The 14,268-nt window shown below is 38.2% G+C and overlaps 1 protein-coding gene across 17 annotated transcripts in view; it reads left to right on the forward strand.

Moving 5' to 3' along the window:
* LOC143022115 (uncharacterized) overlaps window positions 1–14,268 on the forward strand; it is a 285,895-nt gene that overhangs the window by 125,229 nt on the left and 146,398 nt on the right. For all 17 annotated transcript variants that reach the window (XR_012966036.1, XM_076180165.1, XM_076180152.1 and 14 more), the window contains 2 exons: window positions 185–452; window positions 10,126–10,229. Coding sequence is in view for 16 of the 17 variants with exons in the window: in XM_076180165.1 (XP_076036280.1) it covers window positions 185–452; window positions 10,126–10,229 (372 nt within the window). In the remaining variant the exon portion in view is untranslated. The remainder of the gene's footprint in view (window positions 1–184; window positions 453–10,125; window positions 10,230–14,268) is intronic.

The following is a 14,268-nucleotide window of genomic DNA, read 5'->3' on the forward strand; positions in this document are numbered from 1 at the left end:
GTGAGGTGGTAGTGTCAATCTAAATATTTGTTGTGAACCCAGTATGTTGATACAATGTGTAGATCCAGCTTCACAAACCAATTACATAACAATCTTATGTTGAGTTGCATAATTAACAAAAGTTTTACACATATTTTGTACCTTTTTGAAAGGAAATGCACATTATTTTCCTTCTTCCTTATAGCTGAACCAGGTGCAGGAGACTATAGGTGGAATTTACGAAGCTCTACGCACAGAACAGGGACAGCTCCCTGCTTCCAACATGGCACCCTTCCTAGCAGGACGCCTACAACCTCTGCAGCAGCAAGTCCAATCTTTGCAACAACAGGTGCAGCCCTTGAGTTCCATGAGTGGTTTGTCATCGTATCAACAGCAGATGCAGCCATTACACTCACCCAGCATGTCCTCGCTGACTCCCTTGAACAACTTCATCCCCTTTGGCAATGTACCAAGTGAGTTACAAGTGCAGAAGAGGCAGTTTACTGTGGTTAACCTGGTCTTGTTTTTATGAAAAGGAATAATGGAGATTGGGCTCGAGGGATTTGGATTGGCATCCAAGATGCATATGATCCCCCCTCCTTTTACACTTCTTTCTTATTATTGTATTTTTATTATTATTATTATCATTATTTCTTGAGATAAATTCTTATTTATTGAGAGAAGTGAGTAAATGCCTTGGTGGTTTTAAAAAGTGTAATGAGGTATAGACATTTGGGAATAGATACTAAGAGGAGATTGTATGAAGGAGTGATTGTGCCAACAGCACTGTATGGGGCAGAAACATGGAACATAAGAGAGGAAGAAATAAGGAGTTTGAGATGAGGTGTCTGAGAAGTATGATAGGGGTTACTAGGCTAGGTAGAGTGAGGAATGAGGAGGTGACGAGGAGAACGGGGGTGGTAAGGGAGTTTGGAGATAAGATGGATGAAAGAGTATTGGGATGGTTTGGACACATGGAAAGAATGAGTGAAGACAGACTAGTAAAAGAAGTATGGAAGGCAGATGTGGGGGGAGTGAACATGAGGGGGCAACCTAGGATGAGATGGATGGATGGGGTGAAAGGTGACTTGGGGAAGAGGGGAATGTCTGTTGAGGAAGGACAGGAGAGGACAGAAGACAGGGGTGAATGGAGAATGTTTGTATATGGATGATGTTGTGATGCATGAGGTGGAATGGGTGGAGGGATGGGGGATGAGGTAGTATGTGTGAGAAAAATATGACGCAGCCGAAGGGATCTCTCCCCATCTTCTCCTTTTCTGCATGGGGGGATGGAGAGGGGGGGTCGCCGATTTAATGAAGCGACCTTGCTGTGGATGTGCTGTGTCTTGCGACACTGCTTCTGACCCAGGCCAGTGGACAAGGTGCAGGGATGACCCATCATCCAGGAGGTGCCAAGATAAGAGGGAGGGTGGAGGAGAGTGGAGTGTATTAGGGATGGAATGGGTGGGAATGGTTTTTATGCCTTTTTCTTTTTGGCTACCTCCCTTACAAGGGCGAAAAGGCCTTTGGTATATGTATGTATTATTATTTCTTGTTAAATGAAAAAGAAAAGGAGAAGGAGTACAAGAAGGAGCTGAGAGAGGAGTGGCAGGGAATGAAGGATAGAGTAGAACTAGGAGTGGAGGAGGAATGGGGATTGTTCAAGGAGGGAGTCACAAAGTTTGCAAAGATGGTGTGTGGAACAAGGAGGATGGGAAGAAATAGAACGAAAGGTAGTGAGTGGTGGGATGAGGAAGCAAAGAAGGTTGTAGAAGAGAAGAAGCAAGCATTCACAGACTGGTTACAAAATAAGACAAGAGAATCATATGAGAAGTATAAAGAAAAAAAAAGAGAAGTAAAGCATAAGATAAAGGAGGCAAAGAGGAGAGCAGATGTGAAATTGGGTAAGAGTATGACAGAAAATTTTGAAAGTATTAAAAAGATGTTTTGGAAGGAAATTAAGAGAGGAAGAGGAGGTGGATCAAGTAAACAAAGGAACACAACGGAAGAACAAACAACAGCAGGCCTACTGGCCCTAATGAGGCTGTTTGTGTTTACTATACTAAGCTACAGTTAAGAAAACAGGGCAACTAGGCAATAGAAGATGAACTAACACTACTGCTACCACTATCCTATCCAATTACAGTTGAATGCCAGGGTGTCAGGTCTTTTATTGCAAGGGATAATATTTTATTTGTGGATTAGAGTCTAGGTATTTATCTAGGCAATTTTTAAATGTTGTTATTGTGTTACTTTCAGTGACAGTGGAAGGTAACGAATTCCACACATTAACAACCCAGTTAAAGAAGAAATGCTTACTTGCATTCGAAGAAAATCTTTTACCAATTATTTTGAAATTGTGAAGTCTTCTTGTACTTGATCGGTCTAGTAAGAAGTAATCTTTGACATTGATGTCGTCAAAGCCTTTGAACATGTTAAAAACCTCGATTAAGTTTCCTTGCATTCTCCTTGTTAAAAGTGAGAATAAATTTAGACTTTTAAGTCTTTATATGGCAGATTTCTCAGCCTTGCTAGCATTTTGGTCATTCTCCATTGCACTCTTTTTAGTTTACTAATATCTTTCTGGTAGTGTGGGGACCAAAATTGTACATATTATTCGAGATGGGGACGGACCAAGGAATTATAAAGTTTTAGCAAAATTTGATGCAGCCCAAAGGGATTTCTCCCCGTCCTCTCATTTTATGCAATGGGGGGGACGGAGAGGGGGGGTCGCCGATTTAATGAAGCAGCCTTGCTGTGGATGTGCTGTGTCTTGCGACACTGCTTCTGACCCAGGGCAGTGGACAAGGTGCAGGGATGACCTGTCATTCAGGAGGTGCTAAGATAAGAGGGAGGGTGGAGGGGTGTGGAGTGTATTCAGGGATGGAATGGGTGGGAATGATTTTATGACTTTTTCTTCTTGGCTACCCCCCTTGTAAGGGGGAAAAAGCCTTGGTATATGTATGTACGTATGTATTTTCAAAGACTCTTCCGATAAAGCCAACCAATTTATTTGCTGTTTTAACAGCTGAGCAATGTTGACTTGGCTTAAGTTATTTGATGTTAAAACTCCAACATCTTTTTCTTTAGTTACTGAATCCAGTATTATTCCATTCATCTGGTATTGGATGTGCTCATTGTTACTTCCAATATGCATGACTTAACATTTGTTAATGTTAAGTTTCATTTGCCATTTGCTTGCCCAGCTTGATAATCTGTCTAGATTGGATTGTAGAGTTTCTTTCTCTTTGGTGGTTGTTACTTTGCCAGTAATTTTTGTGTCATCAGCAAATTTTGATACTTTGCAGAGGAGGCCATCGTCTAGATCATTTACATACAGTATATTAAGAACAAAACTGGTCCTTGTAGTACGGCACTTTTAGTGTTGACCCAGCTAGATGAGGCCCCATTAATTACAACTCTGTTGTGGATATTACTAGAAATATTGTGTGTTTTTAATTTGTCGAGCAATTGTTTATGGGGAATGCCTTCTGAAAATCTAGATGAATTGTATCAACAGATCTACATTCCTCGTATTTGCTAAAGACATCAAGAAAGAAGTCAAGCTTAGTTAAACATGAGTGTTTGCTACGGAAGCCATGTTGTGAATCTTTCATAATTTTATTTTCTTATAGAAATTTCACTACACTGTCATGAATGGTCTCTAGCAGTTTACACATAATCGAAGTCAGGCTAACCGGTCTGTAGTTGCCTGGTTGTGATTTTGTCCCCTTTCTTGAATATTGGTGTTACGTTAGCACATTTCCAATCTCATGGGACTTTACCAAGTGTTAAAGATTTGTTGAAAAGGATGTACAAGGGTTTACCAATTTGATTTTTTACTTCTCGCAGAATCCTAGGTGAAATTTTGTCAGGTCCCTGGGTTTTATTTATTTTGAGCTTATCAATGGCTTGTACATCACTTTCAGTAATTATGAGTTGATTTAAGGCATTTTGGGACATTTTATGTTCTGGAGGCTGATACACTGAGCAATCCTCGTCTGTGAAGACAGATGCAAAAAATTTATTAAGGATTGAGGCCATCTCATTTTCATCATCTGTATGTTTACCTTCATTGTTGTATAGTGGTCCAACACTGCAGGTAAGCATTTTCTTCTTATTTGCATAACTATAGAATTCTTTAGGGTTCAATTTGCTTGCCTCAGCAATATACTCTTCAAATTTTTCTTACTATGCTTTATCAGTGTTTGGTTTTGCGGCGAATTCTGTCTAGTGTTAGTTTATCATCTTGGGTTTTAGTTGGTAAATATTTTTTGTATGCACGCTTTTTACGAGAAAGGTTGTTACTAATTTCCCTATTCCACCACTTTGGTTTATTTGTTGCCGGACGCCTCTCACGATAGGGAATACAGAGAATTACAGCACTGTTTAGCTCTGTGGTGAAGTTTTCCCATGTTTTATCAATATCAATCTCGTTCGAAGTTTTGCTCCAGTCCGAGTTTTCTAGTAATGATCAGAGTCTCTTAAAATTGACTCTACCGAAGTCGGGTACTTTTTCTTTGCTGATCTTGGATAAACTAGCTCCCATTTTAATTTTGAATGTGATGATATGATTGCTAGTACTGAATAGTGGTTTGACATTCATTTCATTCACAAGATTCTCTGTTGTAGAAAATATTAGGTCCAGGATATTATTTTCTTGGTAGGGCTGTTTATGTATTGGTGGAAGTCACTTTCCAGTAAGTTACAAGTCTTGGCCTGTATGCTAATTCAAATCCTCGCACCATCTCTTAACAGTAAGTTAAAGTCTCCCATGATTACTGTCTTGCAGCGTTGGTTAGTTTCTGAGATTAGTTTTAATAATTTTTCATCATTTTCCAGCAGCTGACCCGGTGGTCTATAAACAAGTGCAATCATTACTTTAGATTTACTGTAATTGTTTTTAATTTCAACAAACAATATATCAGCATTTGTTACTGCCTTTGTTTTTAACAGTGATGGTTGGTGGGAGTTATGGACATATAAGATTACTCCACTGCCTATTCTATTTTCTCTTTTGCAACTGAAAATTGAGTAGCCCGGCAAACAGTATTCCGTAATAAAATCTTGACTTGATGTGTCCAACCATGTTTCTGTTACTCCTATCACATGGTAGTTGCCGGTTGCTCCGAGGATTTCTAGATCTTCGAATTTGTTCCGTACACTGCGAGCATTAACGTAGCAGAGGTTGATATCTGTCAGTTTCTTTTTTGCTCTACTACGGAGGTGTTGATGGGGGCTCCGCTGAGGAATTTTTTCTTCTGATGTTGACCAGGCTGTTGTTGAGCAGCCTACCTAACCTTGCTGCTCCGGTCGCATTCAAATGTAGACCGTTTTCCTCAAACAGTTTTATCAAAGCAGAAGTTGTCCCAGAAATTGACAAAGTGCACTTTTTACTTTTCACAGAGGGATTTTACTCTGTTGTTCGCACTGAATGCAATGTTGTAGAATCTGTCTATGTTGAAAAATTTATCCCTTCTCATGAATCTGGGAAGGATCCCTGAAATTACAAGGTTTTTCCTATAAATCTTTTCTTTATATATCCTGATTGTTCTCCGGTACTTTTCAATGAGTTCCTCTGATTGCGTTGACTTGACGTCATTCATACTGGTGTGTATTATGAAAACCATGTTTGAGTCCGTGTCTTTTGTGACATCGTCACAGGACTCGGCAATGTCATCGAGTCTGGCACCTCTATACATATAACACCTATAAATATAACACCTCTATACATATAACACCTTCTGTGGCCATTTGAAGAAAAAGTAAAAGGAAAAGTAAGAGGTGGTAGTAAGACGAAGATGGGCAGAGTGCTTTAGGGAGTTCCTAAATGTGAAGGAGGATAGGGAGGGAAAGGTATTTGCAATGGGAAATACAAAGAAAATTACTGTGTGAGTGAGGGAAATGGAGGAGAAATAAAGAAAAGAGGTAAGATGATGAGAGCAGGCAAGGTGCCTGGGTTGGATGGAATTCATGCAGAATGTCTAAAAGAGAGAGATACAATGATGGTGGACTGGCTGGTGAGGTTTAACCCCTACAGCATCAGCGGCTTGTGTCGTATGCCGCAAATTTAAAAATTCGCCAAAAATAGGCATTACGTAGAGGGTCAAATCTGTGGTAATAAATAAGTAGCCCTATCCATTGGCTATAAAAGACACCCAATTTTTTTTATTTATTGGTAAAACTAGCAACCCTGGCAGCAATTTTTCGGGGGTAACTTGGGATATAAAATCAGCCTTTAGGACGTAATTTAGCTGACTCTATTGTACAAAATGAAGTATGATGAGGTGAAGTTCTACTTCAACAGTTAGGCAGGTGCTATTTAGTACGTGTTCAGACATATAGAACTGGCAATTTTGCACTGCCAATTTTTGTAATAAATGAGTAATACAAAATGTGGCCAGGCAATAATAGTGTGATGGATGCTTACTAAAACATTTACCAAAACAATAAGAAACACCACAATCACCTATCCTCCATGGAATTATAAAGAAAAAAAGATACCGAAAAATCAATTTACCACATAAAATGATAAATAGTTGCCAAAAAATTCACAAAAACTATTTATAAACACTTCACTCTGAAATTCTAACGAAGCTTCCATGAAAAATATGACCTCGTTCAACCCACATGAGGAGCGAAAGAAAGTCTACATATGTTCTACCAAACTTTTGCAAGCATATCTCAACAAAATTGACCCAGTTTCTCTATTTTTAGGCTAAGGTGAATCAAAATAAGCAAGATTTTTGGTTTTACATAATTTTGAGTTGATTTAACCCCTACCATACGGTGCCGCACACGTAGGCGTCATGAGGAGCAAGTGGATTCGCGACGCTGCCATATCGGCGTCTTGATTATATTTATTGTAGTCGCCCCTGTGTTTTTACATTCTCCCTAATGTGCCCTTAATCCCATTCTCTGTGGTTTTCAAAATTCACGGGTGAAAGAGAGAACGATCGATATAAGCGGTGACTATATTTTATGATGCGAGTATTATTACAACACGTCGTATGGCTGGCATTGGCTGCTGCCCGCGAGATTTAAGTCCCGGAGTGAAGTGGTTAAGTAATAAAAAGAAATTATTTTTGGCTCCGACACTGTACAGGTTAATGTAAGTTTGTAATAGGGTAGAGTGCTGGAGGACTGGAGGAGTGCCTGTATAGATCCACTCGACAAAGGAAAAGGGGACAAGTATGAGTGTAGTAGTTTCAGAGGGAACAGTTTGTTAAGTGTAGTTGGGAAGGCTTATGGGTCTTGATTGAGCAGATTAGGAGAGGCATAGAGGAAGTAATTGGTGAGGAACAGTGTGGGTTTAGGACAGGTAGGGGTTGCATGGATCAGATTTTTGTGATAAGGCAGATATGTGAGAAAGCTTTAGGAAAAGGTAAGGATGTTTTTTGGGCCTTTATGGATTTGGAAAAGGCTTATGACAGGGTAGACAAGAAGGCACTTTGGGAGGTATTGCAGATATATGGGATAGGAGTAAAGTTTTTAAGAACAGTCAAGAGTTTTTATAATTGTAGAGCTAATTTTAAAATTAGATATGGAGAGAGTGAGTGGTTTGATTTAAATGTGAGACTTCACCAGGGATGTGTTATGTCACCATAGCTGTTCACTTTATACATGGATGTGGTGGTGTGAAAGGTAAGCGCAAGGGTAATGGGCTGGTGTGAGAGGTAAGTGCAAGGGTAATGGGCTGGTGATTGGAGATGGTTAAAGAAAATAGAAAAAAGTGGGAAATAAGCCTGTTGTTGTTTGCTGATGACACTGCACTTGTACCAGGATCAGAGGAGGGATTTAGGAAGTTTGTGATAGAGTTTGGGTAGGTGTGCAAAAGAAGGAAGTTGAAGATAAATGTGGGTAAAAGTAAGGTGATGAGATGAACAAAGGGAGAAAGTGGCAGCAGACTGGAAGTGAGTATTAAGAAATAGAGAATGGAGGAAGTGGATAGTTTTAGATACTTGGGTGCGAATGTGGCAGGAAAGGGAAAAGTGGAGGAGGAGGTAGAATGTAGATTGAGAGAAGCAAGTAAATGCCTTGGGGGATTAAAAAGTGTAATGAGAAATAGACATTTGGGAATGAAGGCTAAGAGATTGTATGGAATGATTGTGTTGACAGAACTGCATGGGACAGAAACATGGAATATATGAGGGGAAGAGAGAAGGAGTTTGAATGTGTTTGAGATGAGGTGTCTGAGAAGTATGATAGGGGTTACTAGGCTGGATAGCATGAGAAACTTGGAGGTGAGGAGGAGAATGGGGGTGAAAAGGGAGTTGGGAGATAGGGTTGATGAAAGAGTATTGGAAAGAATGAGTGAAGAATGAATTAAAGAGGTGTGGAAGGCAGAGGTAGAAGTAGTGAACATAGGGGGTCGACCAAGGATGAGATGGATGGATGGGGTTAATAGGGGAATTGGGAAAGAGGTGAATGTCTGTTGAGGAAGGACTGGAGAAAACAGAAGATAGGGGTAAATGGAGGATGGTTGTGTATGGATGATGCTGTAATGCATGAGAGGGAGTGTTTTGGGGGTGGGGTTGTGAGGGTGGGGTTGTGAAAAAGAATTTCTCCCCATCTTCTCATTTTCTGCATGAGGGGACGGAGAAGGGTGGCCGCTGATTAGATGAAGTGGCCTTGCTGTGGATGTAGTGTGTCATGCAACACTGCTTTTGACCCAGGGCAGTGGGCAAGATGTAGGGATGACCCATCATCCGGGAGAGGCCAAGATAAGAGGGATGGAGTGGGTTGAATGGGAATGGGAGTGAAGTATGTGGGGATGGAATGGATGGGAGTGGATTTTATGTCTGTTTTTTTTTTTTTTTTTTTGGGGGGGGGGGTAGCTCCCTTGTAAGAGGGAAAAATCCTTTGGTATACATATGTATGTATTTCTTGTTTCATTGTTTTTGTTTTCCTTTCATTCCAAACTACTACCACCATGACAAGTATTGACAAATGGTATTTGTGCAAGATAGACATTCTAGGACTCCCTTAGGATGGATGTATAGTGGAGGGATATTAGAAATGCATTATGAGAGGGAAATGATGATAGCAAACAGTGTTTAAGAAGAAAGTGATGTTTTAGTATGCATAGGCCAGAGTGATTGGTTGGGGGGTATTTGAGAAAACTTTAATGGACTATATAGTTGTGCCCAAAAGGAGTAGTGAAAGAGTTCTGGATGTAAATGTATTCAGGGAAGAGCATAGGGGATTATCAGATCATCAATCTGTCTATCTTTTGCCCCAGGTCGCTTGTACAAGAAATTCACAACCCCTAGGTAACCGGTAATGGCCTCAGGTTTGGCTCACATATCACTCAAGGAGGATAGAGTGAGAGCAGAACATTGAAGGGTGAGGTCTTCAGTGTGATAATCATTATATGTGAATTCAGAGTGTAAAAAACAGAGAAGTGCTAAAGGTGAACCAACTGAATGAGAAGAAAGAGAAAGAATAGCAGGAGAATCAGAGAGGTGTGGGAGGTAGTGAAAGATAAGGGAATGAAAAATAGGAATAGAGGAAGAATGGGCATGTTACATGGAGGAAGTGCTAGAATGTACAGACACTATGTAGGATGAGGAGGATGGGAGGGTACAGGAAAGCCAGCAAATTGTGTGATGAAGAAGTAAGGGTGGTGGTGGCAGAAAAGAAGCAAGGATATGAAGAATTGTTGCAAGTGACAAATGGGGAAGTATATGAGATGCACAGATTAAAGAAGATGGAAACAAAATGTAAGAGGAAAGCGTATGTAAAGTGGGGCAGGTATTTGATTGGAGAATTGTGAAAGAAATAAAAAAGATGTTCTGGAAGGAAGGGTTTCCTACAAAAGAGGCCTGAAGCAATGGACTGACTGAGAAGAAAGGAAATGAATGGAGGTGTCACTGTCACCAGATGGGGTCCAAGATTTCTTAATCATTTTTTTACCATCTTCCACCTTTTCACTTTCTGAGAGCTGATAAGCAGTAACCCTCATTCCACTACTACAAGCCAGGAATATGGGAACAGTCTCACACAAATAAAACACACTGTCGGTCTCCAGTAGGTGAAACTCAAGGCAACTTATTGTTACCGATTTGATAATCTCTAAAAGTAGAATAATATTAAGGAAATCAGACTTCTTATGTACTTTGATTTGGTATGTCCATATACTTGCAGGTGCAGATGGGAACATGAACCAGCTGATGAATGGGTTAAATCAGTGCTTTAATCAGCTGTACGTTCACTCCATGGAGATCCATGCTCTCAGCAAACACCTTCAGGTGAGGCCACCTTTTCTTCCACCTATCTTCCACTCCACATACTTTTCACCTTTTTAATGTGGCTCGGAGACAAATCGCCACAACTAAGGTGGAGGAACTGTTTCTAGGGGATGGTTTCATCAGAATTGCTGTTGAAATGATGTATGATGATATAATGTCAGCTTTCATCCCCTAAACTATATAACTTTTGATTAAAAGTACCTTGAGTGTTTCACTGTTCCAATGCTTTAGCTTGATCCTGTAAGATCCTTCTCCACATCCCATCAAAGAAACTTACATTCACCCAGCAATCATGAAATGATTATTGTATGGTTTCCCAGTAAAAACAGCTATCAGCAGCTTTTTTACTTAGCCCTCAAGTTGAAATAAGTATTTTTATGTCACTGTATAGAGTCTAAAAGCAATGAGTCGACATAGATTACAAGAAAATGAAGACAATTTTATTCTAAACCTTGTAGTATTCATACATGTATATCTCCCCATTGGTATTCTTTGTCATAAGAAGTTTTGTAGTAGATGGAACAACAATCAGTAGTAGATTTACCTGTAACAGTGAAATACTTAAAAGTGTTGGTGTGGATGCTCCATAAGTGAGGGAAATGAGATATCAAGCAGCATTGAAAGCATGTATTGAGCCATTACTGTCAGGAGAAGCCAGTTTGTATACTCATGTATTTATTAATTTGTTTGTTTATCTATTTACTTGTATATTTATTGGTTTTTGTTTAAAAGGACACTAAAAAGCTACTTGATTACTGGAACTGTGTTAAAGCTATGTCTGTTGATTACACATAGGTGATAATGTATGTTTGATATGATTGCAATAGTAATTCACACTAGTCAAGATATTCATCATGTGTAATCATCATGTAGTCTTGTGAATCTGTTATACTTATGTTTCACCTGATCTGTATTTTATTTAATTTATTTATTTATTTATTATTATGAAGCAGCCTTGCTGTGTGAGATGTAGGGATGACCCATCATCCAGGAGGTGCTAAGATAGAGGGAGGAAAGAGGGTGGAGGGTAGTGGAGCGTGTTAGGGATGGATTGGGTGAGAGTGGTTTTATGCCTTTGTTTTCTTGGCTACCTCCCTTATAAGGGGGAAAAGCCTTTGGTATATATATGTATTATTATTTATTTTATTTATTATTTTTTTTATTTTATATTTTTACTTATTTTTTTTTTATTTATTTTATTTATTCATTTATTTATTTATTTATTTTTATTTTATTTTATTTTTTTTGAGAGAGAGAAAGAGGCAGGTTGCCATATTATAAAATGGTTGGGGTAAATCAGCTCAGGCTCTCAGGCCCTGTTGTGGAGGTGTTGTGTCTCATTACATTGCCCTTGACAGGGATGATTCTTCATCCATGAAGTGCTGAGATGGGAGGGATGTTCAATGGGTTTCAATGTATATGTAGTAGGTGTATGCTTTGACTTGGCCACCCCACGTATTAAGGGGAAAAGGCCTTTGGTATATGTATATATACCACTTGGATCTGGTACATTTCATATGGAGGGAAGATCAACATAATGGTCATGGTGATCAGGTAAAGAATCAAAATCAAAGGTAAAGAACTCTGATGACAAGAAAATTTCAAATTAATTACTTGATAAGAAGGTAGAGGGATCATGTGACCAAGATTTGAAAACTGGGTGATGACGATGGCTGATCATGAGTGGAAAAAATTATGAAGTGGAAACTCAATATTTATTGCTGTAAGCAATTGAAGTAAAAGAAGTATTTACAACCTATTTGATTTTGTGGTTGTTTAGTGCCTTTAACATTTCTATGGAGGAATGACTTAATGTATGTGATTGAAGTATCTTTAATATATCAATTAAACATAATTTGAAGAGTTAGACAAACATTTTTACATCACACAAGTGCAATTGTATGCTGTAATATTTTTATTTGTTGAAGAGTATTTTGTTTTAAAGTCTTGGTAATTTGAGAATACAAATACTAAAGCTTGTAGATATTCAGTAGTGTATTATTCAGTATCATGGCTGTCTTAATTTATATATTGGAGGAAATCATGGTCATCAATTTGGGACCATTTAAAACTGTAAATTGCAATATTGGCTACAATAGTTAGACCTGCTGTGTACCATTTTCATACACAAAAAGGAAATAAAGAAGAGAAAAAAAAGGTGTATTCACATATGTGTGTGCACAAGGCAAATCCAACTAACTACAAACCGGTCTCCCTAACAAGCAAAGTAGCAAAAATATGTGAAAAAGTGATCAAAAGTAGATGGGTTAAACATCTGGAAGAAAAAACTATACTGAATCCAAATCACTTTGGATTTAGACAAGGAAGACCACGTACAATAAATCTGATCTGCTTCTATTCAAGACTAATAGAAATAATACAAGAGAGGGATGGATGGGCAGACTGTGCCTATGTAGGCCTACAAAAATAATTTGATAAAGTACCACACAAGAAATTAATCAGAAAAATAGAATCAATAGGTGACACTGGAGAAAAATTATTGGAATGGATAGCTGGCTAGGAAAAAAATGAGGGTAGTAGTTAAAGACGAACACTCAAAATGGGAAGAAATGATAAGTGGTGTCCCACAAGGGTTGATGCTGGCTCCAATTATGTTTACCACATATATAAAAGACATGGATGGAGTGGAATGTTATATGAATTTCTTCGCAGATGACTCAAAAATACTAAAGACAGTAAGAACAGAGCAGGATTGTGAATCATTATAGTTAGACCTGGACAAAATCTGGAAATTGACTCAAAAATGGGAAGTGAACTTCAATATAAAAAAATGTAGTATAATGGAGTTTTGAAAAGTAAAAACAGAATATCAAAAAATTATAAAATTGGTGAAGAAGAAATAAAAGAAGTGAACTTGGAAAGAGACCTTGGAGTAATAATCAGCAAAGACATGACACTGGACAAACATATCAACAAAATAGTCAGAGAAACCTTTAACCTATTAAGGTCAATGAAAGTGGCATTTGACTATTTGGATGAAGAAATGATCAAAAAAATATTAGTTACATTAATAAGGCCAAAACTGGAATATGCAGCGACACTATGGACACCCAGTACTAAAAAGAATATAAAGAAATTAGAAAGAATACAAAGAGCAACGACAAAGTTGGCACCAACTCTTTCCAAATCAACATACAAAGAATATCAAAATTGGAACTACCAACACTGGAGCAGAGAAGAGAAAGAGGTGATCTACTGACTATAGAATCATGAAAAGAGTGGAAATCCTTGATAGCAATGATTTACTAAAAAGTGACAATGGAAAACAAGAGGACATGAAAAGAAACTCAAAAAGGATAACTATAGAAGAAATCTGAAAAGAATAGCTTCCCAAACAGAATGCTGGATATCTGGAATAATCTAGATAAAGAAACAGTGTGTGCAAACACTATTCAAGATTTTAAGAAAAAACTTGATGCTGAAAGATACAAAGATGGGTCACCATAAGCATAGCTCCCTTCCCATATAATACAACTAGGTAAATACAAAATACAAATATTGTACCAATATACAAAGGAGACAAAGAAAATTTAACAAACTATAGACCGGTATCCCTTACAAGCACAGTAGCAAAAATATGAGAAAAAGTTATTAAGAATAAATGGAATACTTGGAAGAAAACAAAATACTAGATCCTAAACAATTTGGTTTTAGAAGTGGAAGATCATGTACTACAAACTTAATATGCTTTTACTCAATATCAATAGAAATAATACAAGAAAGATGAATTTGCAGATTGTGCTTTCTTGGACTTACAAAAGGCTTTTGACAAAGTTATTGTAATGAATGAAAGATTTCTTGAACTGGAGAAAAATGAGGGTGGTACTTAGAGACAAGAACTCAACTTTGGAAGATATGATAAGTGGAGTCCCACAAGGCTCTGTATTGGCTCTGATAATGTTTGCTATTTATATAGATGATATGGATGAAGGTGAGGAATGTTATATGAACTTCTTTGCAGATGATGCAAAATTACTAAAGAGAGTAAGTACAGAGGAAGACTGCAAATCTTTTCAAG

Source organism: Oratosquilla oratoria, chromosome 3, assembly GCF_046742065.1.
Source record: "Oratosquilla oratoria isolate Oo_2021 chromosome 3, ASM4674206v1, whole genome shotgun sequence".
In the NCBI taxonomy this organism is placed as follows: Eukaryota; Metazoa; Arthropoda; class Malacostraca; order Stomatopoda; family Squillidae; genus Oratosquilla; species Oratosquilla oratoria.